This window comes from Gouania willdenowi, chromosome 1, assembly GCF_900634775.1.
Source record: "Gouania willdenowi chromosome 1, fGouWil2.1, whole genome shotgun sequence".
In the NCBI taxonomy this organism is placed as follows: Eukaryota; Metazoa; Chordata; class Actinopteri; order Blenniiformes; family Gobiesocidae; genus Gouania; species Gouania willdenowi.
The window spans coordinates 694,582-721,959 of NC_041044.1; the positions used below are offsets into that span (position 1 = coordinate 694,582).

The window sequence follows — 27,378 nt, forward strand, 5'->3', positions numbered from 1 at the left end:
GTATCTTTTCCAACGCCTCCCAATTCTTATCCCAACCTCACATCCTACATCTGGAACAACAAAGCAGACTGGTGGAATGGCTCTACCTCATTTCCAGTATTACTATTGGGCAGCTATAATTCATTGTATGTTGCATTGGATGCACTTTTATCTGCAACCATTATGTCCTGACTGGGTAATGATGGAGGTCTATGCTCGTGCTCCAATTACCTTGCCCGCCCTTCTGGGTGCTGCACTTCCATTAACCTCTGATTATCCTCATAGTAACCCCCTCGTAAAACAGTCTCTGCACATCTGGACCCAATTTTGAAAACATTTTGGCCTGCAGACATTTTCAGTGCAAAGCCTGATTGCAGCTAATCACCTTTTTATCCCTTTGAAAACTAATGGTGCATTAGACGATTTGTTCTTTGATAATCAGTTTGCATGTTTTTCTAAACTAACTGATGCTTTTGGTATCCCTAAAACACATTTTGTCTGTTTTTTTACAGATTAGGCATTATGTCCAAGGTTTAATTCCTTTCTAAGCCATCTGTTAATTCTATTGATACATTTCTGATCACATAAGATCAGAGGCCTTATATTAGTCAGACAGATACATAATGTTGATGTCAGACCTTCATATTCAGTGAGTCTGGCTTCACTCTGTGCGTTTTAGTGTGAAACACACACACACACGTTTCTTTGTGTGTCGTCCTTTATTTAGACGTCCTACTTCTCTGACCTTCTTCTTTGTGCTGATGTTCAGTGACGAGTTTGGCTTTAATGATTTTACCCAGTGGAACATTTTACCTCTGCACTTATAACATCACTTCATCCACTAAAAAGCTCTGATACTTTGTTAGAAATCATTTACCCAAAGGTTTTAAGGCGGGGCTACAGGACTCCAACGCCCTCACTTTCTTCTTCTTCTTCTTTTTAATTAAAGCTAGGGTAGGTAATTTTCTCCAGATACACTTTTTACATTTCTGGTTAAAATTGTCTTTATGTCCTGACAAAAATTAAGATCTTATGTGCGCTGAAAAAGGAACAAAGAAAATCCATCATCTGTAGCAGCTGTATAACTGTAATAACGGATTTTTTTTGTTTTGTTTTTTATTAACCAATCACGTCTCTCTGTCTCCCTGCTCGTTCTCGACCCCTCGTGTGAACGAGCTCACACTGAAAGCACGTCACCGCTGACAGAGTTAAAACAGACTTTTTAGTCAACATATTTAATGATAAAGTTTAGTATTTACTTAGTGCTGAATGAGACAAAGTAGTTTCTACTCAATACAAGCGATGAGCTGAGGTCTGCGGAGCCCTCAGAGGATGCTACATTACATGCTAGTTTTACTAAAATGACCTACCCTGCCTTTAAAACAACTCACAATCTGAAACAGCTGTATTTTTATACTTTCACTTTGTGAGTCGAGTTCAACTAAAATGCAGTAAATAAATAAATAAATATCTGAACTCAAACATGATCAAAAACTAATTCTACAAGAAAATATATTTGGGGTCGCCATAAATTCTTGAAAATGGAGTCACGATCCAAAAAAGGTTGAGAACCACTGAACTAAATCTGTTTATTCCACTTATTTACAAAATGAGATTCTTTAAAATGTGTGTTAGCACACGTTCATTCCATCATTATGATTTATAGATTAAATAGTTTTCTGAGCTAAATGTTACAGTTGGACAAAGGTGGGACTAGGATTCAGAAAAGGGGGACTAGAACCTAAAACTCTGAGAACCACTGTTTTAGATCATTGAATTTGGACCACACGAAAAAAGTCAAACTGGGAGAGAAAACATGAATTATTGCATTAATGACCAAATATTTAAGTTGTTGCTATCTTTGTCCCTCCAAATACACATATTTAATAAATTCACACAAGGTTTACATGGGCAAACTATTTTTTTCTACATTAGAAAAAAAAATGATCACAAAACCGAGGATTTATGAAGTTTTGATCTTGCAAGAACTGATATTGATTTGTTGCTTGGATATTGTCAGTTATACATGGAAGCAGGGGTGGATTTTCCATCTGGTATACTGGTATATATCTTCCCAGTGAGCTGTCGACCCGAAGTGGGTTGGTCCGGTCCACTAAGTTTAGGTGGTAGATATGGTAACAACTGGCCAAAAATGGTCAAAAAGTGGGAAAAACGTGGCAAGAAATAAATGAAAAGTGACTAAAATGGGCCAAAAGCAGTCAAGAGTGGTCAAAAAACAGGCAAATAAAAAGGAACCAGGTGGTATTTAATGGCAAAAAGTAGCTTTATTGGGCAAAATGTGGTAAACAATAGTGAAAAAGGGCAAAAATGAAACAGAAAGAGGAAAGTTAGCTTATTTGGATGAAAAGTGGCCAAAAAATTAAAAGAAAAGACAAAAATTGCATAAAAGTATCTAAAAGAACTTGCAAAAATGGACAAAAAATAGGAAAAAAGAAACAATTTTTTGCTAAAGGTATAAGTTTGAAAAAAATGTCAGAACATCAAGGAAATATTAAAAAAAGAAAAAAGAGGGGTTAAAAAGTTTCACCTTTTAAGGTTTTCTGGGGCAATAATAAATAAAATGAAGACATAAAGAGCCACATGTTGAGAATCACTGACTTAATAACAGCTGATAGAACATGCTAGGGTTGTCCCAGTGGGAATGAAAACTAGGGCATTCTTGTGGGCGACAATACTGTCGCCCACAAGAGCTCAAACTGTACTGGATGTGGCCCCTGAGCAAAAATGAGTTTGGCCGTCCTGCTGTAGATCCTAACCTCTCTCTCTCTCTCTCTCTCTCTCTCTTTCTCTCTCTCTCTCTCCTAGTTTGTTCCCAGTTCTCTCGGGGCGTTTATGCCATATTTGGCTTCTATGATAAGAAGTCGGTCAACACCATCACGTCTTTCTGTGAGACACTGCACGTCTCCTTCATCACTCCATCGTTCCCAGCTGAAGGAATGAATCAGTTTGTTCTCCAAATGAGGCCCGACATCAAGGGTCCTCTGGTCTCATTAGTGGAGTACTACAAGTGGGAGAAGTTCGCCTACCTGTACGACAGTGACCGAGGTCAGAACTCACACACTCATCATTATTGGTCCAATCACACACTATGTTGTCAGCATCAAGTGTAGATGACATGGATGGTTTTTAACACCTTATTCTATATAAACCATCAGGTTTATGTAAAACAAAGAATCTTAAATTAAACATCAGAATAAATGCTGTGATGGGGTGAATCTGAGCATGAGCTGCAGATGTAAAGATGTGAGTATATTTACTAAATCAGATTAAAAATCATTCAAATTAGAGTGAATTAAAATGGATACAGCACAGACAGTATGTAGTGAGTGAGTGAATCACTAATATCTGCATTACAGTGAGCCTCTGTCTAACAACATATTATTCACTGATGCATACAATACACCACGTGGCCTCCAGGGGAGCTACTGCACTCTGTATGCTTTATTTACTCTGTAACACACACACATGCACTGAGCTAATGATTTAAAGCAGTGAAACAAAGCTGAGGTTCAAACATATTATCAGTGATTAGTCAGAATGAAGAACATCAGTTTAATCTGATTCATCCATGGGAGGGTGTTAGCTTAGCAACTAATGCTAACCTCTGATAATGGATACTTTATGCTTTAGACATCAAACATTCATTATTCACGTCCTCTAAAGTGATCTTTATTATGAAAGTAAGCAGACAGACATGTGTGTGTGTGTGTGTGTGTGTGTGTGTGTGTGTGTGTGTGTGTGTGTGTTACAGGTCTGTCCACCCTTCAGGTGATACTAGACACAGCAGCTGAGAAGAAATGGGTAGTGACTGCGATTAATGTGGGAAACCTGAAAGATGAGAGGAAGGATGAAGCCTACCGCTCCCTGTTTCAGGTACACACACACACAGACACACACACACACACACACACACACACACACACACACACACACACACACACACACACACACACACACACACACACACACACACACATGTCCATGTGCATAACGTCCATGTGTGTAACATACATTGTGTAACATCCATGTGTGTAACGTCCATGTGCGAAACGTTAATGTGCGTAACGTTCATGTGCGTAACTTCCACGTGTGTAACATCTACGTGTGTAATGTCCAATTTGCATAACATAACGTCCTTGTGTGTAACATCCATGTGTGTAACATCCATGTTCGTAACATCCATGTGTGCAACATTCGTGTGTGTAACATCCATGTGTGTAACCTCCATGTGCGTAACGTCCATGTGCATAACGTCAATGTGCGTAACATCCATGTTCGCAACGTACACGTGTGTAACGCCCATGTGCGTAACAACCATGTGTGTAACGTGCATGTGTGTAATGTCCATGTGTGTAATGTCCATGTGTGTAACGTCAATGTGTGTAACGTCCATGTGTGTAACTTCTTTCAAGGCCTGGTCCGCCCCAAGGCGATTGACTTGTTGATTAGCCACAGGGAAGGTAGCCTGGTTCCACAGCCAATAAAAAAAGTATGAAACCTTGTCCTCTGGGACGGTCCCCTGGCAAAGACCGTCGGTGGAACTCATCCCGGCCTCTTCGACAAGATAGACCTGGAGGTAAACAGGTCTAAAACCCACTTCGCGCGTTTGTTGAGAACGAATTCAAGAGTGTACACGGAGATTCTCGTGGATCCGACAGAACCTAGCAAAGCCCAGGTGGAGGGATGGGAAAGCCCTAGGAAGGCGGACCCTACTGCGCGGCTGGACAGTGGACGTGCAGGGAAAACGATCCTTCGAAGCATGGAAAGGCACCCCGAGAAAGGGCCGGAATGGAAGGCTACGTACAAGGAGCAGATTCCTGAGATGGTCTCGGGAAGGGCCGCCGCTACAGTTAACCTTCCCCAGGTCTCAGCCACGGTGGTAGAGCACCGGGTCCTGATGGAAGACAGCTGTGGGGGTGACCCCAGGGGACCTCTGGAGCTCGAAACAGCTAACCTAACCAAAATGGGAGGCCTGGAGTTGCAACTGCAGCTACAACTAGTTTGCCTCCCGGAGGAATGGGGAACCTCCCAAACACGGGAGGCTTCTCCCTCAAACTGTGGGTCCTATCAGACCGAAGTGGGAGGCCTTCTGAGACTGCAACCAGTCAGAAAATCTAGCCTGGCCCAAAAACTCTGGCGTTACCCAACCATGTTGGCGAGATCCAAAAGGCTAGACCAGTGGAAGACTGGAAGTGGACTGAGGTCAGTCCTGATGCAGCAGACGTCATCATAAAGGGAGCAACCCCAAAAGAGCTCAAAAAAGGGTCTGGGTGGCAACAAGGCCCAGAGTTTTGCGGACTGCGTGAAGTTGACTGGCCGGTAAAAATAGCCAAGATGTCCAACGCGCACACGGGTCAGAGGGAGAGTTCGGGAGCCCACAGCACAATGAAAGTGAGGGCCAGTGCACGCCGGCTGACATTGGAACCTGGAAAGAGAGACATGCTCTGGACTGATGCGCAGGCTGAAAGCTGTCCGGGCTTAAGTCGACGAACCCTCGACGGGGTAGAGCGAGCTGGTAAGACCAAACTCGTTCACCCGACAGGGGTGTCACCAAACGGAGGGAGGTCTCAAGGCTGAAGACATGGTCTGAATTGCCGACCGTATGCCCCTGAGAAGACGGTTCAACTTATTTGGGTGCATGACGTACCCAGAAGAGAAGGGGTGGTTCGAACGTGGACGTAAGGACCTGCTCGGCCATTCCTGCCCCCTCATCCCCAGGGCTCTTCGGAGGAACTTCAACACGCCCCACTACCTACCGGCATGGAGAGATGTTGGTGGGGTGGTGGTCCTGATTCCCGCTGAAGACCAACAGGAGGTGAAGTAAGTCATCGCCAGGGCTCGACGGGGAAGCGCCAACACGCCCACTGCCGCCGGCATGGAGAGATGCCCAGAGGCTGGTGGTCCTGGTTCTTGCCGAAGACCGATGAGAGGTGAAATAAGGCCTCGCCGGGGGAAACCCTGGGGGGCGACTGAGTGATCCAAGAGCAACCTGCACTCAGTAGGAGAAACGGTGATGGGGCCTACCTCCTTGGTTAGTCTGCAGTGACCGCAAATAATTCCATTGTCAACGCCTGTACAAGATGGACGTCGCACAACTCCCAGTGAGGGGATTGAGTGGCTGCTGTTTGTTGTTATGGCCTCCCTGGATCTTCGATCAGTCGGCCAAGTGGGAGGTGTTCGGCTCGATGTCCCAGCCCGGAAGGGGTGTAGGGGGGTGTCCAAAAGGTTAATAGTTGGTAATGAAGGAGGGAAAATGTTCATGGGCGGAGCTGCAACCAAAGGGCAATGACGTCACCACCGTGCCGTTTACGGAGGGCTAAACCCAAAGGTCCGAACACTGTGTGTAACGTCCATGTACGTATGTGTAACGTCCTTGTGTTTAACATTCCTCTACGTAACATCCATTTGAATAACGTCAAGATGTGTAACAACCATGTGTGTAACGTCCGCATGTGTAACGTCCATGTGCGTAACTTCCATGTGTGTAATGTCCATGTATGTAACATCTACGTGTGTAATGTCCATGTGCGTATTGTCCAATTTGTGTAACATAACGCCCTTGTGTGTAACATCCTTGTGTGTAACGTCCATGTGTGTAACATATATGTGCGTAACATCCATGTGTGTAGCATCCGTGTGCGTAACGTTAATGTGCGTAACGTCTGTGTGTGTGTAACATCCACGTGTGTAATGTCAACGTGTATAACGTCCATGTGTATAACGTCCTTGTCTGTAACGTCTCTCTATATAACATCCATTTGCGTAACGTTCATGTGTGTGACATCCTTGTGTGTAACGTCCATGTGCATAATGTCTGTGTGTGTGTAACATCCACGTGTGTAATGTCAACATGTGTAACGTCTAAGCGTATAACGTCCATGTGTTAAACGTCCATGTGCGTAACGTCCTTGTCTGGAACGTCTCTCTATATAACATCCATTTGCGTAACGTTCATGTGTGTGACATCCTTGTGTGTAACGTCCATGTGCGTATTGTCCATATGTGTAACATCCTTGTGTGTAACGTTCCTCTATGTGAAATCCATTTCCATAACGTCCATGTGCGTAACGTCCATGTGCGTAAGAAACATTGTGTAACAAACATTGTGTAACTTCCAGGACTTGGAAATCCGTAAGGAGCGTCGTATCATCCTGGACTGTGAACAGGACAAAGTCAAAGACATCATGGAACAGGTTGGTTAACCGAGTGTGATTATGTATTATTTTATGCCTGTAAAAAAAGAACACACTGTATAGATAATTCATTAAATATGGAACTGAAGCAGCAGAGAACAAATACAAAAAATATTCAAAAAAAATAACAACTATTTTATGAGCATCAAAACAAGAATTTTATAGCAAATTATTGGATACAGTAACAATAAAAACAAATTAAAACAACATGAAAAGCATTTGGAACATTAATTAAATATTGTCATTAGAAACAGCTCAAAACAAAGCACTTACCTCAACATTTTACGAATAATAAAAAGAACATTGACAATATGAATTATGTGGTTAATGACTTCAACAAGTACAGTATTTTGTAAATGTTGGACTGAATCTGGCAGAAAAAGTCAATAATCTGATGGAGCCGATGATGGGTGGAAAGAAACTCAATGTTTCTCACTGCAGTGGTGGTGAGAGAAATAATAGATATTGTAAATAAATGTAAAAGCAAGATGTCACTTGACTGTGTTGGTATAGATATGACAAGAGTCAAAAAGGTTATTGAAGAAATTGTTCATCCTCTAACATGCATCTGCAATCTGTCATTCCAATCTGGTAAAAGTCATCCCACTTTATAAAACTTTAAAAAACAGACCCCAATTCAACAATTTTTTAAAATCCTAGATAAGCTTTTCACTCATAGATTGGACCAATTTATTGACACAAACTGCTGTCTGAAAGCCAATATGGATTAAGATCACAAAGATTCACCTCAATGGCATTAATTGAATCAATAGAAGAAATCACCAGCTCCATAGACAAAAACAAACAGGCAGTAGGCGTGTTCATAGACCTAAAAAAAAAAGCATTCGACACAATTAATCAATAAAGTGGAGCATTATGGTATCAGGGTTCTACAGTGGATGAAAAGTTATCCAAGCAACAGACAACAGTTTGTGAAAATGGAGGATTTTCAGTTTTCATGCTTGGACTTTGTTTGTGGTGTCCCCCAGGGGTCTGTGTTGGGACCTAAACTATTTATTCTTTATATAATTGACATCTGTAAAATCTTCAAAATACTTCATTTTGTTTTTTGTTTTTTTTTGCTGACGACACAAACATTTTCTGTACAGGGGAGAACTTACAACAGCTCAGCAATGACATCACATCAGAAATTAACAAATTAAAAAAGTGGTTTGACATGAATAAGCTAACGCTAAATGTAGATAAAACGAAATGTATGGTGTTTGGTAAGTATAAGGGGAAGACTGATATAAAAGTTATGATAGAGAGCGTAAAAGTAGAAAGGGTTAAAGAAATTACGTTTCTGGGCGAGATAGTTGATGAAAACATCTGTTGGAACCTCATATTAAATATTCAAACTAAATTAAAAGTGTTTCAGTTCTCAGCAAAGCAAAATACTTCTTGAACAACAAAGCACTATATATTTTATACTGCTCACTAATACTACCTTATTTGACTGGTTCATAAGGCAGGATTCCTGGACCACACTAATGCCTTTTTTTTTAATTAAATCCGGCTTACTAAAACTCCCAGATCTGGTAGAATTTGAAACAGCTAATGGCTGATGGGGGTGGGGGTGGTGGTGGGGGTGGGGGGGTCTGAACTTCAGAACCAATAGTGTTGGAATGAGGACTTAGTCAGTGGAGTGAGGATTTGGAACAAACTCAGTCAAGACCTGAAACAATGTCCAAGCATGAGACTGTTTAAAAAAAGCACTTAAAATATGAACAGAATACAGGTATGAAGTATGGAAAGAAAGAAACTATTGGACGTCTCTTACATGGCAAACAGGAGGACACACGGATGATTGTAGATAATATTTTCTATATTGGTTATGGGTGTTTACAGGCATGTTGTGTTTATACTGTATATGTGTGTATAAATCTGATAAATGTGTATATGTGTGAATATTATATACAGTATATACATATATATGTCATTTATAATAGATAACAGTCTTACAGTTATATTTACATATATATTACTATTTCTAATACAGAAAGAATTATAATATATAACTATTAAATATTGGAGAAGGTGTATAATTTGATGAGTTTACTTCTTCCTACCCCTTTTCAGGCATGCTAATCAGATATGAGTTGTGTATTTATTTTTTATTTATTCAGTTTATTTCCGACATGGTTACATTCAGTTTTTTTTTTTTTGTACATGCTGAAAAAGGAGACGAGAGAAGCAGTTTGCTTATCTAAGTCCCGTCCCCTGTAATATATGTATGTATGTTGATAAGTATGTGTGGGTAAACATAGTTTATATTTTTTTTTGTATAAACTATATTTTCATAAGATATAATTTATTTTATTTATTAACATCACATGGTGTATATATTTTTGTATGTGTGTAGGTACGGTATAGGAATATTCAATATGTATGTGATTGCACAAAATGTAATAAATGTCACATACGTGTGTGCGTGTGCGTGTGTGTGTGTGTGGTGTGCTGCCTTTTTCAAACCCAGCCTATTAGCTTAGCATATTAGCTTAGCCCACAGATCCCTCACATACCACCCAATGTGGTGTGAACGTAAACATTTTAAGTGTGTATCCTGTAGCGATATTATGAGCCAACGTCTGGATAACTCTGACTTAGTGTCGTTATTTGTGCGCTGACATTGTAAAGCTTTGTGACTTCTTCAGTGTGGGCAAAAATATATATTATATATTAGTTCATTTACTGAAGACTAGTACTTTTACCACCTCTGCTCGATAAAAGAGCTCCATGTGTCAGTGGTATCCTCCTATAGGCTTCATGGGCAATGAGGAGTCCTCAGACCCCGTGTTGGTGACCCTTGCTTTAAACATTCCCTCTGTGTTCACTGTTCACACATTTGTTCTAATGATGTTCTAATGATGTTCTAATGATGTTCTGATGTTCAGGTCATCACTATCGGCCGTCATGTGAAGGGCTACCACTACATTATCGCTAACCTGGTGAGTTATTCTAACCAATCCTCTGTTTTTCAGGTAACGATGACTCAGCATTCTGACTGATAGAACAGTTAGTGTTTCATCTATTGATCTGTGTGTGATTGAAGGATCAGAAACTCCTCCTCCTCTGATGCTGTGTTAGATTAATGAACACATGAATTTCACACCAGGTGCCTGCTGTGGTTCCATGGAGCACAGACTGTGCTACTGACTGGAAGATGCATCATTTCAGTGTGTGTCACATATGTCTGTAGACATAGAGCTACCATTGTGTCACTTTATCACCTGTGCTTTGGTAAAAGCAAACATATAGTTTATCTAGCTGAACTCTGGTGTTTCTTTAGTTCCCGTCCCTTATGGTTCTGCTGTTTGTTCTCAGACGTTCTCTAACCAATTCTGTTTAGAATGATCAATATCCTTTAACAAATGCAGCACGTCGTGTTAGTTAAACTCATAAATCCTATTTAAACTTAAAAACATTTGCTGGTATAATGTAACAGGAATAGTTTTTCAAACCACTGCAGTTAAATGAGAAATAAACCCATCGTGTTCATTTTAGTTGATTTATTCCAGAGAAAGTTGAGCTTTTAGTCAGGATGAAGCAGCAGGAGATTATTTGGATTTTTGATTGCAGACACTTAAAATAAACTGGTTAAGTTCTGTTTATTGGTCTGTATGAATAGTTTGAGTAGATTTATACTTTATATGCAGGGCTTTAAATGAACTTTTCAGACCACCAGCCAGCATGACTAGTAGATTCTTAAAGTTACCAACCAACCACATTTTACACCAGCCACATTTTTTTCAGCAAAAATAAACTACATTATGATCTACAGAATATATTTAAGCGTTCATGTTTTTTTAAACAGTTTTTATTTTAGTTGATTGCAGAAATACATTAAAATGGTAAACATATAAACATTTAATTTAAAAACAATGTTGTAACAATGCCTAAAAGGTGTAATATCAAACTTTGGGTGTGTCGGAGAAATGAACCTTTAATAATATATATTCTCAAAAATTAATAAACAAACTTAACTCAGATGAAAATTTAGAAAAAATAGAAATAATCAGTGCTAAGAATTACTTGTACTGTAGAGAAAACATGTTCTATTTCATAATATTTTGTGAGATGTGATGCAACCGTTGTCTGCAGTCCTCAGAAGCATTATTTCAATCTGCCAATCCTGATTGGCCAGTGAAGCGCGTCTGTCCGCTAGGGAGCCACCCGTTTTTATGTTTTGCCAGTTTAACTCTGCACAGACGGACTCCTTTTTCAGTCAACGGATGCTGGCATAACTAGCACCTGCTCTAGACCATAACAGGTCGAGAAGTGAGAAAAATACAGCTCTTACCTTGCTCTGCTTGGTAGGTGCTGTCCTTTGCTGCCAAATGATAGTGAACCTTCCTACGCTGCTGCTTCGGCGCACGTTGATTCCCAGCGGCTCTTTCACTCCAGTGTTCGCCCCGCTGCACCGTCCTTGTCGCAAGGCCGGTGCGTTGACTTCAGCACACCTCGCTGTCGTCTCGGCCCCACTGCCCTCGGCTCTCACGAAAGTGTTAGCCCGGCTCCAGCTCCAGATACTGCAGTATCCGAGCTTCGGACACCAGCGAACAACTGCTGTCTCAACATCCAACGCTGTCCTCGACGTCTGAGATGGTCTAGTACACGTTGGCCTGCATCCCTGCTTGCCTCCTGGTAGCGCTAGATAAGCCACCTGCTCTCCTGACTGAGTCACGCGGTGATGGAAGCTAAGGCACCTCTCACCGAGGGAGCGGGATGCTCTGTCCGTGTGGGGGTAAAATCTCCACTAAGGACAGGCACAAAGTCTGCTCCAACTGATTGGGTTTGAAACATGTCCGTACGGTCGAAACTCCGGGCTTGTGTCAGCACTGCACTGTGTTTAACACACGGAGCCTCCTCAGGAGGCTGCTTGTTGAGCCAGCCGGCTCCGCCACAGCCTTGTCGAGGCCCGCCCACCTGGTCCAGAAACCCTGCAGCTCCGGCGATTGCTGCTGCGCCAACGCTACCTGCTCAGCGCACGCAGACGAAGAGGAATGAAAAGACTGCCTGACCACTTTCTTCTTCTCTGATGACGAAGCTGATATTCTGTCAAATCTGGGATTTTTGATGAAAGAGCGTGTTACACAGGAAATCATTTTCCCTGCACTCAGTACCGTTCACCGCGCGTCTTTCACTGGAGCGAGTGAAGATGTTTGGGGCGTGTCTCAAGTTGTTTCGAACTGGCGAATTTGTTCAGTTCAGATTGTGTCTTTGTTTACTCGGGTTGATGGCTTCAGCCATCCTCGTGATCCGCCTTGGTTGCCTTCACATGAGGAATTTCCAACTGTGTGTGGCCTCACATGGGCTCGATCCTGTGCTTCATGGCGCACGGAGGGTCTTGGCTATGCCGGAGTGCGGCGCAGCTCTGCACCACTGGCTTGCCTCGGGCTTCCTCTTGCTGATCCACTTCCTTCTGTTTCTCAGGGGACATCATGTCTTGGTGAGAACAGACAACACCATGGCGGTGCCAATGTAAACAAACTGTATAGTGCACATTTTAAAGGTGAACAAATGGTGGAATACCAGCCACTCATGACCCGACATCCATTTAGTAATAAAACTCCTCAATTTCTTCTTCTTTTCAGATTCTCTTTCATCTCCATTTTACCCCGAGTCAGCAACAGCCTTCCTTTTTAGCAGTTCAGGTTTTTCAACACCAGATAAATATCTCCACGTTTCCTAACTAATTTTACAACCACAGTTTAACAGCCCAATGGCTGAGTGTCCATAGGTGAGAAAAAGAAGTTCAAGTATTGAGAAGTGTGTGTGTGTGTAGCGAGTGTATGGGCCATGTATGGTTGCGAGGAGGCACAACCAAGAAAGGGGCCTGCACAAGGAGCCTCATACAGTCCCAGGCACAATCTTCAGGCTTAGTGCCCAGACCTTCTAGTTCACCATCAACCTGCCTGTAGGAAAAACAGGTCCAATTAAATATCTGGTGTGTGCACACATTATCGAAACCATTCAGAAATACCAGTGCTCAATAACACAAGCTGCATTACAATCTGCACTATTTCAATTTCAGTAAATATAATCAGTTTATAAATATAAATATATACATGATGTCTGACTCAGAGTCGCTCAGCGGTAGTTCACGGTAAGAAGAACAAACAAAGTGGTGTATCTGTCTGGATCCAGTAAAAAGTGACCATAAGCAGCTGTAAATGGACTGATATGTAACGTGGAGCAGTGAAGAGGAGACTTCATGTGGAGATGGAAACTCATCAGTTGAAACATGGAAATCTTTGTTAAACCTAACATGAGTCTAGCAGCCCTCCGACCTGCCCGTTCTGATTGGTTGAGTTGTCTGAATACCAGCCTCATCAGCCAATAGGATGCAGCCTATGTTACGATGTGGCCTTTGTATGGATTAGAAAATGGCTAAATGATTGAAATGTGGCCAAAACAGCGGTGCGTTTTATAGCCCAGAAAAAACGGTAGTTGAAGGAAGTTTTCACTCATCCATCAGTTCACCTTTTTCTATGCAGTCACCAACTCCTCTATGGACCATAGTCATCTGGGTTCATTCATAGATACAGTATATAGTTCATCCTAAAGGAAGCATACAAAGGCTAAACAGAGGGGGTCAAAGAACAGAGCCCCAAGGAACCCACAGGATATTGTTCATTTGTCAGATTCAATGTTTAAAATGTTTACAAAATAACTGACTACATGTCCATGTGTTCTACACATTCAGTTTGATGTCCTTCCTGATAAAGAACCAACACTCTCTCTCTTTAATGTTCTCTACTCAGGGCTTTGTGGATGGGGACCTCTCTAAGATCCAGTACGGAGGAGCCAACGTGTCTGGTTTCCAGATCGTAGACTTTGATGATCCTGTGGTAGCCAAGTTTGACCAGGGATGGGAGGCTTTGGAGGAGAAGGAGTATCCAGGAGCCGATACTCGTATCAGAGTAAGACCTTCATTACTCTACTCAGTTATTATAGATCAGTGGATATTTCTATCATAGAATGTGAGTTAACAGGAGTCTGATGTTAAACTACAGCTAACAGGTCTAGTTAACATGTCTCTGCATTGGCTGGTAATCATAGTCTTGATCCATCATCAATAAGTCTGCCAATCATCCCTGACACCTTAGACCAGGGGCCGCCACTGGGAAGGGGTCACCAGATGCCTTCAAGAGAATACTTTTTAACAAATTTGAATTTTTTGCTTATTTTTGCATTTTTCTGCAACTACACCAAACTCACCATATTTTCATCACTTTTTCTTCCCATAGTTTTGCTGCTTTTAATATATTTTTGCTACATTTCTCCCATTTCTGACACTTCTACGTCACATTTCAATAACTTTTCGGTTTTCAGCACTTATAAACCATTTCCACCACTTTTACACCTAATGTCACATTTGTTGACCCATTATTGTCACTTTGAACCTCTTTTCACCAGATTTCATGATTATTCTTTGCCAATTTAACCACATTCACGTCATGCCCATTATTTGCCAGTTTAAACTAATTGTTCAAATATTGACACTTTGAACTCTTTTTACTAATTTTTCTCTCTGTTTTGGGCCACTGTAATTTAGAGTAGAGTGTCTTTATTAATCCCGCCGTGAGAAAATTTACTCTAGCAACTTTTGTGGTTTTTAAAATCCCATTTCACCACATTTTCTACTATTTTTGGTCACTTTGAACCATTTTATTAGTGATTAAAACCAGGATTTCCATCTTTAAGATGACTATAATAATAATAATAATAAACATTCCTGGATAACAGTGGATATTATTCAGATGAATAAATAAATGTGGTTATCACAGATTCATAGAACAATGGACCATCATTTTACTGACTTTATGGATGGACCCCAAAAATCTCTCCTTTATTCCCCCTTATAGATGGTCCTGTCTCCACATGACTGTTCTTCAATGTTCATGTCTGTGTTCAACCACCTTCAGCTACAGTGGGGGTCCCTGCTCTATGGGACCTTTATTTTGGAGGGTCTCCGCTCTCTGGAACCTTTATTTTGGAGGGTCCCCACTCTCTGGAACCTTTATTTTGGAGGGTCCCTGCTCTCTGGGACCTTTATTTTGAAGGGTCTCCGCTCTCTGGGACCTTTATTTTGAAGGATCTCCGCTCTCTGGGACCTTTATTTTGAAGGGTCTCCGCTCTCTGGGACCTTTATTTTGAAGGATCTCCGCTCTCTGGGACCTTTATTTTATTTTGACTGTGTGATTTCAGACACAATCAGAGGTTTCTGCTTCATAAAGACAGGGTTTGAACACATGATGATGATATTATAAACATTGGTTTACATGAACTCAGAAATGATTTATTGCAAAGATAATTCGTTCACATTATAATACAACATCATGTTAAACGAAGCTAAATAAACATTATAGATTAAATAATAACTTGTGTTTAAATGAATTAATGACATCACTAACATGTCTCTGTCTCTGCTTCTTTAGTACACGTCTGCCCTCACGTACGACGCCGTTAACGTGATGACAGAGGCGTTTCGCTTCCTGCACAAGCAAAGGATAGACATGAGTCGCCGTGGCAACAGTGGAGACTGCCTGGCCAATCCAGCGGTGCCGTGGGCTCAGGGGGTGGAGATAGAACGAGCCCTTAAACAGGTAACTGTAGATTACACTTCACAACACGTTGTAAAGCAGGTGTCAAACTCATGGTCTGGGGGCCAAATCCGGCCCTTTACAGCACCAATTGGGCCAAAGTCAGAGAAACCATGAATCATTGTGTAAATTACTAACTATTCCAGCTGTACATATCTCCATAATAATGAAAATAATCAATGAAACTCCACAATATTAGCACAGCTCACATTTCTTCCATCCTTCGATCACATGATGGAAGTCATTTTAATCTAAAATTGTTTAAAAAAAACCTCTTAATGAACAACAGACAATGGGTTTTGTTTTATATCTCATATTTTTACACAAACATGTGACATATTTCATTTGTGGTCAAAATTAATTCCAATTGAGCCTATTTCAGACTACTGGTAACCAGCTCTGACAGTGTGATGACTCAGCACTACTTCTGTGCACTCACCTCTCCATGTTGAACCAGTAAAATGTTTATTTAAAATGGGCGGTCTTAACCATGTCTATACGCACACCTATTAGCGCCACACTGAGCTGCCTCATCTACACACATTGGGGCTAGCAACAACACTAGAAATAATCAAAGTTTATGGTCTTATCTTTACTTCTACATGTAATCCAGATTTTTAGAAATATAATTTTCTTCCATTTTGAAAAGTGGATTTAAAAAAAATATACAAACAAAAATGAAGAAGACGAAGAGTGTAGAGCAACAGTCATTAACAGCCATGAGTCATTAATACTGTTTTCCTCACACAGTCACTATTTTACTGTAGTTTTATGGTTAATCTTTGATCGTAAACACGTTACATAAACATATTTCATAATTATTCCAGATCATGGAAAGACAGAGAATGTGTTTGAAAGCTTTTTATTAGTGATACACACAGAAACAAACACACACACTATGTATCACATCCCAGCTCAGTTAGTGAGTTCTTCTTCATTTAATAGAACCACACATACACAAGTTTTAATTGAAAACAATAATTTCAATATTTTATTTGAACAGAAAAATGGTTTATAATACATAATGTCAACATTTATTATATTATTATTATTATTATTATTATATATATATATTTTGTGTGTGTGTGTGTGTGTGTGTGTGTGTGTGTGTGTGTGTGTGTGTGTGTGTGTGTGTGTGTGTGTGTGTGTGTGTGTGTGTGTGTGTGTGTGTAGGTGAGAGTTGATGGTCTAACAGGAAACATCCAGTTTGATCAGTACGGGAAGAGAATCAACTACTCAGTAACTGTGATGGAGCTGAAGAACAATGGACCAGTCAAGGTAGAGATGGTAGTGAACTGGGTGTTATGGGTGTAATTGGTGTTATGGGTGTTATGGGTGTGTAATGGGTGTGTAATGGGTGTAAGGCAAGACAAGGCAAATTTATTTGTATAGCACATTTCATACTCAAGGCAACTCAATGTGCTTTACATGATAAAACATTCAATTGTTTAAAATCAATAAGAACATTTAAAATCATCAGTAAAATCAATTAAAATAATCAGCAAAAACATTTAAAATCATTAACAAACATCATCAACATGACCATAAATCTCTCTCAATCATACACAGTAGAAAAAAAAAGTTCCTTTAACTTTGATTTAAAAATGTTCACATGTGATGCTGACTTCAGCTCTGCTGCAGTTTGTTCCACTTCTTTGCAGCATAACAACTAAACACAGCATCACCATGGTTACTGTGAGCTCTGGGCTCCACTATCTGACCTGTGTCCATAGATCTCAGAGACCTGCTGGGTTCATACCTGACTAACATCTCACTGATGTATTCTGGACCAAACCCATTCACACATTTATAACCAGCAGCACAACTTTACAGTCTCCTCTGAGGCTGACTGGGAGCCAGTGTAATGTGTTCTGACCTCTTTGTTCTGGTTCAGACCTGAGCTGCAGCGTTCTGAACCAGCTGTAGATGTTTGATGAAGACCATTACAATAGTCCAGTCTGCTGGAGATAAAAGCATGGACCAGTTTCTCCTGATCTTTCTGAGTCATTAAACCTTTCACTCTGGAGATGTTCTTTAGGTGGTAGAAGATGTTTTTGTGATAGATTTGATCTGATGCTGAATGTCAGATCTGAGTCAATCAGAACACCAAGGTTTTTTACTTGGTCTTTATCTTCTAAAGATCCAGACTCAGATAATTGCTGACAGCAGTCCTCTTTTCCTTGTTACCAAAGACAATCACCTCCATCTTGTCATGGTTTAGTTGAAGGAAGTTTTCACTCATCCATCAGTTTACTTTTTCTAAGCAGTCACACAACACCTCAATGGGACCATAGTCATCTGGGTTCAGTGATAGATATAGTTGTGTGTCATCTGCGTAGCTCTGATAATCAACCTTACAGTTGTGTAAAATGTGTCCTAAAGGAAGCATATAAAGGCTAAACAGAAGAGGTCCAAGAACAGATCCCTGAGGAACCCCACAGGACATTGGTAATCTGTCAGATTCAGAGTTTACAATGTTTATAAAATAACTTTGATCCTCCAAGTAGAACTTAAACCATTACTTTAACATTTAGTTCAACCCATGTTTACAATCTGTGTAACAACATTGTATGATCTACAGTGTCAAATGCAGACTTAGATCCAATAGAATGAGAACAGATACTTTTCCTGAATCAGTGTTCAACCTTATGTCATTGATCACTTTGATCAGATCAGTTTCTGTGCTGTGATGAGAACGAAAACATGACTGAAATTTATCAAATATTTTGTTGAATGTTAAGAATTGACTCAGTTGGTTGAAGACCACCTTCTCAATGATCTTGGCCATGAATGGAAGGTTCTGATTGGTCTATAGTTAGCCAGTATAGAGACATCCAGTGTTCTCTTTTTTAACAGAGGTTTAACAGCAGCTACTTTCAGGGATTTTGGTACGGTGCCTGATTGGAATGATCAGTTAATTATCTGACACTAATCAGTGATAATTGACTTTACAACAGTTTTAAAGAAGTTTGAGGGTTTTGTGTCAAGGCAACACGTTGATGGATTCAGCTGCTGAACAGTTTCCTCTATTGTTTTTGGGTTCACTGTAATAAACTCTAACATTGTAATTGACTCCTCCCTCAGTGGTTGAAGCTGTTCAAGCTTTTTGTGATTTTGCTGGTTTGTTCTGATGTTTGACCTTATTGATTGTATTTTTTCATTGAAATATACAGCAAATTCATTGCATTTTCCAGCTGACAGTAATTCAGGGGCTATCTGATCTGGGGGGGGTTGTGAGCTTTTCAATTACAGAAAACAACGTGCGAGAGTTGTTGACATTTTTGGCAATAATTTCAGAAAAGTTTTGCTGCCTCCCTTTGAACAAGCCATCATTGAATTTTCGCAGACTTATTTTGTACAGTTCTAGATGAATTTGGAGTTTTGTTGATCTCCATTTACGCTCAGCTCTTCTACAGTCAGATTTCAAATTCTGCATTATCTCAGTCCTCCTCCAAGGTGTTTTCTGTGTGTTTGGTTTTCTCTTAGTTTTGATTGGAGCCACCACATCTATGACATTACAGACTTTAGTATTAAACTCATCCAGAAGATCATCAACTGTCTCAGCACTCAATGTCGGTGTCATTGCTATGGCTTCCATAAACTGTGCACGTGTTCTCATTTATGTACCTTTTCTTTAAACACACATAACTAGGGGGAACAGATGTTACAGTCTCTAGGTCAAAAAAAGACACAGAAATGATCAGATAGAGCTAAGTCTCTTACATCAACAGCAGAGATATCAACACCTTTAGAGATAACCAGATCCAAAGTGTGACCTTGAGTGTGTGTCGGACCAGTCACATGTTGTGTAAGACCAAAAGTATCCATTAAAGCATACGATTCTTTGGCAGTATTGTCCATGTTATTGTCTACATGAATATTTAAGTCACCTGTTATTATTAAAAAGTTGTATTCAGTGCATACAACTGACAGCAGTTCAGCAAACTCATCCATGAATTCTCCAGAATATTTTGGGGGTCTATAAACGACTAAAAACAGAACTCTTGAATCACCCTACAGTAAGAATGACATATATTCAAAGGAGATAAAATCACCAAATGTTATTTCTTTGCACTGAAATATTGATTTAAAAATGGCAGCAACTCCACCACCTTTCCTGTAAGTACGACACTTATTGAAATAAATAAAGTCTTGTGGTGAACTTTCATTGAGAATAGTATTACTGATACCATCATTCAACCATGTTTCATTAAGAAATAAAAAGTCCAAGTGATGTGTTAAAATAATATCATGAATTAGTAGTGACTTGTTAACAAGAGATCTAACATTAAGAAGAGCTCATTTTAAAGACTTTACTGGAGACACTGGTGGACTTTTTGGATGACATGTTATAGGAGTCACATTTTTATCTCTATTAAGCTTTTTGTTTTTCTTTAATTTCACAATTTTACCTGTGTTACCTGTCACCACAGGAATTAAAGAAGCTGCATTAACTCCATAAGGCCCTGACTTTTTCTGGTTGTTCCTAAAAATAGAGCTATTGCAGTCTAGACCCAGCACACATCAGACCTGTGTCGCTCTAAGATGAACACATCTGGCCTGAGGAGAAGAGTGATCCTGGGCCTGGTATCATTGAGGAGGGATGGGTGGTGCTGATTGGTTCTTTAGAGGAGATAAGATGGGACCATGGTGGGGTAAAGGGTGGGGTGTCAGTCTTGTACCAGCCAGAACCAGCTCGTTCATCTGGGCAGTTAAATCCAAGAAGGCAGGGGTAGGAGAGAAGCTGGATGAGGTGGAAGTAGGTGAATTTTGGGGTGAAGCAGGTGGGTCCTGAGATGTGGGGGTTGGGTTGACCTCTTCATTTTGGTGATTTTGATTTCTTGCTGGAAGCTCATTGACTCCATGTTCTTTCCTTGTTGTTTTGTTCTCTGATGGTACATGTTGTCCTCTGTCTTTATCAGAACTGATAGCAGTGTGACTGGTGAAGTAAAACAAGTTGGATGTGAAGAGTTTTACTCCAGCCTTGTTTAGACACAGTCCATCTGCTCTAAAAAGATGACCACGTTCCCAAAAAATAGGAAAATTTTCTATAAAATTTAGTGAAAGGGCAGCACAAGCCGAAGACAGAAATTTATTCAAAGAGTAAATCCTTGAGAATTTCAGATCTCCTTTGTGGACTGGAGGTATCGGGCCACTGATGAACACTTTAGGCTGTAAACAGCTCACAGTTTTTAGCAGATGGGTGAAATCCTGCTTTAACACCTCAGACTCCTCCTTGGCTAAATCATTTAACCCAAAATGAATCACAACATTTTTCAAATGTGGGTAATCTGCAACAATATGTAAGAATTTGTCAGCCAGGTCTGATACTGTGTCATTAGGTAAACAGATCACTTTCACGTTGCTGCTAAACATCTTCTGAGCATCTTTAACAGAAACGTCTCCCACTATCAGTGTGTGAGGTTGTTGCTTTGGCCTACTATGTCGCTTTTGTTTTCCTTTCAGTCTTCACAGTTCCAGAGCAGATCCTAGGTCATTCAGCAGTGGGGCGAATCGATTACCCAGTTCTACATGAAACTGGGTTTGTGACTTGGTGATACTCCTGCTTTTAGCAGATGTCCACTTTTGTGCCTGGGCAGACAAGGGAGTTGATGTTGAGGCTACAGTCTGAGAAGGGAGTGCAGGCCAGTCCGTCTCATTATTGATATCAGGGCGCTTTGCTCGGCCCGTTAGCCTTTGAAGTGGATATGACTTTTTCTTAGGCTTAGCTCCCAGAGTATTCCAGGGAGGACTCACACCTGTTGGCTTATCAACGGGAACAGGATCCTCCCTAGGCCTGATAGCTTTGTTAGCACGGGCTGGTAGCGAGTTAGCTTTATCCACTCCGCTGTTTAGAAACAGCGGAACAGTCATATCATTATCATATCCACAGTGTCCATTAACCTCAATGTTTACTTGTATTCCTCGCACTGTAGTCTCCAGTTCAGTAATCTTTTGGAGAAGACTGCTGTATTCTGTTGTGGAAAGAGCCATTCTTCTGCTAGTTAGCTTGCTACTTGTAGCTAGCTAGCTTGCTACTTAGCTTTCCAGTTGAGCCAGCAAATAAAAAAGCAGTAGATGATTACCTCAGAGCCAGAGTCAGATGGTAAATGATAGAGTTTGATGTTGAGGTATCGTATCATTTCTCAGAAGAAAAAGTTCATGTTTAGTAAATAAATTCCTCTGTGAGCTCCGCTCTGCTCTTTAGCTGCTGTCAGCTCAGCTGCCGGAAATAGTAGGTCTTATGGGTGTAATGGGTGTAATAGGTGTTTTGGGTGTAATGGGTGTAATGGGTGTGTAATGGGTGTAATGGGTGTAATGGGTGTAATGGGTGTTATGGGTGTTATGGGTGTAATGGGTGTTATGGGTGTTATGGGTGCTATGGGTGTAATGGGTGTAGTAGGTCTTATGGGTGTAATTGGTGTTATGGGTGTAATGGGTGTTTTGGGTGTAATGGGTGTAATGGGTGTTATGGGTGTTATGGGTGCTATGGGTGTAATGGGTGTAATAATGAAGTGGTGAAGTGGACCCTCACACATCTCTCCTTTATAGATCGGTTATTGGAACGAGGTTGATAAGATGGTTGTGACGAAGTCTGACCTTTATCCCAACGACACCATGGGAATGGAAAACAAGACTGTGATCGTCACTACTATACTGGTAACACAACTACACACAACTACACACAACATGAGTCATGATACAATACAACAATATTCAAACTGATGCTAACATGTTAAAATATTAGTTTTATCTAATGACAGATAATAAAATGTACCTTTTATATTAACAATCATTATTTTATTTATCTTAAATCATCTTCACACATACTGTAGAACAAGGGTCACCAACCTTTCTGAAACTGTGAGCTACGTCATAGCTACTGAATAGTCCAAAGGGCTACCAGTTAGAAATGAATGTCTTAAATACTAAATGTTCACAGTTTTACTTGGTTAAGATAATAAAACAGGCTAAGAATAACTTTATTATTTCTCCTAATTTATGCTTTGTTTCATTTTCATTAAATTATATAGAAAATCCAACTTGCGTTTAAAAAAAAAACCATATATATATATATACAATTTTTTTTTTATGTATATATCATATTATACTAACATAAAACATACCACTGAGCAGCACCAGATCTGCAACAAAAATATTCGTCACAATTCTTCAGTGAAAATAAACATTTAAACATGGTTCATTCAATAAGAAAACTATCAGCTGTATTTGACTTTACTAGTTAAGTTCTTACTACATCTCTCTATGTATTTATCTTTGTGAGTTTGAATCCTTGAAAGTTAATCAGATTTTAGATGGAGCTCATTGGTGACTAGAGCTCCTGAGGGCCCCTCACACTGTCCATGCGGGCTACCTGGTGCCCGCGGGCACCATGTTGGTGACCCCTGCTGTAGAACCTTTGAAATCTAAAGCCACAGAAGCAGTCACTGTGAGCCTGTACTAAAAAGCTGGATTTGCTCTTAGCGCGCTAACTTCTGAGATTTAATCAGTGTGCTGCACTATTAATCTGGCTAACGTCTTACAGAGCTGAATCACCATGATAACTTAGGGTGAACGACTAACCTTTTCAGGACCAGGTTATGTTTTGGCTAGGATCTGAGCATGTACTAAAGCCCCGCCTCCTGACCAATCAGATATCTTATAAAACGATCTGTCCACTAAAAGTAGATCATTGTGAACACGTGGATCTGATGTGACACTGACAGGAGAGAGAATATTTATCCTTTATTTACCACCACATCCTATAGAAAACATAGATTAATATCTACATTAGTCAGATGATAAAACCAGTGCGTACGATGCTTTCAGATCTATAAATAAATTCCTTCATTCATCAGAGAAACAGACAAGCTAATAGAGAAAGTTATCAGAGCATCTGTTTATAATCTCACTAATTTAATCATTAGCACTCATTAATTCCTGCATTAATAATTTCTGCTTTTACTGCAGCAACAGTGTTGTTTTTGGCCTGAATTATGGATTTTAATTCTTCATATTTTTAAAGAATTATTCCTCAGTAGTGACGTTAGTTGTTCTTTAGTTTCTCTGTGGTTGTGATTGGTCTGTCGCTGCTAACTCCGCCCCCTGTCACAAGAGCGTGCACGTAATCAGGCTAAAATTACCTGGTTAACTTAGAGAGTTGATATCTAGATTCATAGGACAGCTTCTGTCTGACGGAGAATGTTTGGTTAGCTGAAGCTAACTGAGATATAGTTATCTAGCTAGATAACTATATCTCAGTTAGCTTCAGCAAACTATAGCTTCATGGTACAGGACCTGTTAGCCCTTCATAGTTCACAATAAACACTGATTCAGATGATTAAACAAACAAAAACAGTAAAGACACAGTTACTGTAAGTAATGTGTGTTAATGTGTGCGTTAATATGTGTGTGTTAATGCGTGTGTTATTGTGTGTATGCAGGAGGCTCCCTACGTGATGCTCAAGAAAAATTCAGAACTGTTTGTGGGTAACGACCGATATGAAGGTATGAATTTATTAAATATAATAAAACTGGAGCAGACTTTCTTTCTATTGTTGTGCTAATTTCTTCAATAATTGTCATTAATGCTAAATAAGTCGACTCTCACTAAACAATTTATTATTTTCTATGAAATGATCTCATTTATTTACAAATACTTTTTTAAGCACTTTAGAAATATCACCATGACTGTGTGTGTGTGTGTGTGTGTGTGTGTGTGTGTGTGTGTGTGTGTGTGTGTGTGTGTGTGTGTGTGTGTGTGTGTGTGTGATGATTATTAGGTTACTGTGTTGACCTTGCTGCTGAGATTGCAAAGCATTGTGGGATACGCTACCAGCTGAGGATTGTGGGAGATGGAAAGTACGGAGCGAGAGACGCTGAGACAAAGATCTGGAACGGGATGGTTGGAGAGCTGGTGTACGGGGTGAGATTCACACACACACACACACACACACACACACACACACACACACACACACACACACACACACACACACACACACACGTTAGACTACTTTAGTCCAAGATTAAATAATGTTAAATAAAAACGTCTAATATAAAAATGAATAGTGCCTCATCTTAAAATACCCAATATGTATGTAAACAAATAAGAAAATAAAAGCACCACAGTGTAAAGTAAGGCCAGTAATGAGCTTTTAGGAACTGCACTCAATGTTTAATCTCCTCATTTAGATTCACAGAGTAAAATGTATGTTTTTCTTGATGAAAAGTATGATAACTTAATTTTGATGGTATTGCAAGTATTCTCACACACAAACATACACACGCACACACAAATCACACAAACACTGGTGCGAGTGCGTGCACACAAACAGGGAGGAGAGACTTGAGGTAGTAAATGTAAAGTGTGTGAAGAGTGGATTATTTTACAGTGAGAGTGAGATGCAGCCAGGCCAGCAGAAAGAGCGGAGACCAAGGAGCCCCAGGCCACCACCCCACGGCTGAGCAACCCCCCAGACGTCCCCAAGATCCCAAGCCGAGAAGCAGCCACCACCCCCCATATACACATCCAAGAAAGCCCCAAGAAGCCAAGGACCCAGCACACCCCGCCACCGACCCCAACCCACCAACATGTGCTCCAACGGTGCTCCCCATCCAACCGTTGTGTATATATGTGTGGCCATACTAGTCTGTCATTGCCCGATCCCGTTAGATCTCGGAAGCTAAGCAGGTCTAGGCCTGGTTAGTAGTTGGATGGGAGACCACTGAGAATACCAAGTGCCACAGTAGGGTGGCAGTCACCCCAGTGGTATCTGTCATTGTGTACTTGGGCAAGGCAGTTCACCCACATTGCCTAGTATGAATGTAGTGTATGAGTGAGTGTTGGTGGTGGTCGGAGGGGCCGATGGCGCACCATGGCAGCCTCGCCTCTGTGGTTACAACAGTAGCTTATCACCACTAAGTGTGGAGTGAAAGAATAATGTCATAATTCTGTAAAACGTCTTTGAGTGTCTATGATAAAGCGCTATATAAAATTGATGCATTATTATTATTATGTGGTGCAATAGCACCGGAGGGTCGTACCCTGCAAGGGGTGGTATGTTGAAGTGTGATTAAAATTGAGGTGGGAGTGCCGCCCCCCTTGCCACTACGTAGTAGCACAGGCGGCAGCCCCCTTCACCCCCAGCCCCAACATCCAGCCCCCCAAGGGTTGGGTATGTGTGTGTGGTGCATTAAGTGAGTGGGCCAGATCAGCTGGCAGTGAAGTGAAGTGTCCATGTATTGGGCATGTCTGGTGTGAGCCCCAGGGACAGCCGAGCAGGACAGCCGGAAACCCACCCCACGCCCCCCTCCGAACCATGCCAGCCTCATGGAGCACGGCGGCACCCCCAGGCGAAACCCACAGCCCACCCACCAGCATCCTGGGCCGACAGGAGCTCCCCAACACCCAACTCAACAGGAGAGCAGGCGCAAGAGCAGGGGCGGGGGGGGAGAAGACTTCCTATTGTGTCAAAAATGTTCTCCCAGAAGGAGCACAGCTTAGGACACGACCAGAACATATGGATATGATTGGCAGGGGAGTGTTTGCATCTATTGCAGGTATTGCTGACAGTGGGGTAGATTTTGGATAATTTTGCATTAGTGTAGTGAACTTTATGCAGAACTTTGCATTGAATAAGGCTATGGCGGGCACATATCTCAGCTCTGTGACTTCCTTCAAAACAACAGCCTGTTCGAGGACTTCCAGTCAGGTTTTAGAGCTCAACACAGCACAGAGACTGCTTTAGTTAAAGTAACTAATGATCTACTCTGGGCTTCAGATGAAGGACGACTCTCAGTGCTGGTTTTATTAGATCTTAGTGCAGCTTTTGACACTATAGATCACTATATTCTACTAGAGAGATTAGAGAAATTACTTGGAATCACAGGGACTGCCCTAAACTGGTTTAAGTCCTACCTATCTGATAGGTACCAGTTTGTACACGTGAATAATAAGTCTTCTGTGTACACTAAAGTAAGCTACGGGGTTCCTCAGGGCTCTGTGCTAGGTCCAATCCTCTTCTGTATCTATATGATCCCCCTTGGTAATGTTATGAGAAAATACTCTGTTAACTTTCACTGCTATGCTGATGATACCCAACTGTATGTATCAATGAAGCCAGGTGAGACAAATCAGCTATCTAAACTTGAGGCCTGTCTAAAGGACATTAGGGCCTGGATGGACCAAAATTTTCTTCTTCTCAACTCAGACAAGACTGAGGTCATTGTACTGGGCCCACGACACCTTAGAGAAACCTATGCTAGCCTAACTGCCCTAGATGGCATTACTCTGGCACAAAGCACAACTGTTAGAAACCTTGGGGTTCTATTTGATCAGGATTTATCCTTCAACTCTCACATAAAACAAACTTCAAGAACTGCCTTCTTTCATCTCCGTAACATTGCTAAAATCAGATCTATCCTGTCTCAGGGCGACGCCGAAAAACTAGTCCATGCTTTTGTTACCTCTAGACTGGATTATTGTAATTCTCTTTTAGCAGGCTGCGCGAGCAAGTCGCGTAAGACACTTCAGCTGGTTCAAAATGCTGCAGCACGTGTACTGACTAAAACTAGGA

The 27,378-nt window shown here is 40.9% G+C and overlaps 1 protein-coding gene and 1 pseudogene across 2 annotated transcripts in view; both read left to right on the forward strand.

The window, feature by feature from the left end:
- Positions 1-27,378, forward strand: part of LOC114471097 (glutamate receptor 2-like) — a 100,323-nt gene that overhangs the window by 23,208 nt on the left and 49,737 nt on the right. For both annotated transcript variants that reach the window (XM_028459690.1, XM_028459682.1), the window contains exons 3-12: positions 2,806-3,045; positions 3,752-3,873; positions 7,119-7,193; positions 10,088-10,141; positions 13,958-14,116; positions 15,635-15,802; positions 16,973-17,077; positions 22,352-22,459; positions 24,244-24,307; positions 24,583-24,725. In XM_028459690.1, the coding sequence (XP_028315491.1) occupies positions 2,806-3,045; positions 3,752-3,873; positions 7,119-7,193; positions 10,088-10,141; positions 13,958-14,116; positions 15,635-15,802; positions 16,973-17,077; positions 22,352-22,459; positions 24,244-24,307; positions 24,583-24,725 (1,238 nt within the window). The remainder of the gene's footprint in view (positions 1-2,805; positions 3,046-3,751; positions 3,874-7,118; positions 7,194-10,087; positions 10,142-13,957; positions 14,117-15,634; positions 15,803-16,972; positions 17,078-22,351; positions 22,460-24,243; positions 24,308-24,582; positions 24,726-27,378) is intronic.
- LOC114472407 (uncharacterized) lies at positions 25,435-25,552 on the forward strand (annotated as a pseudogene).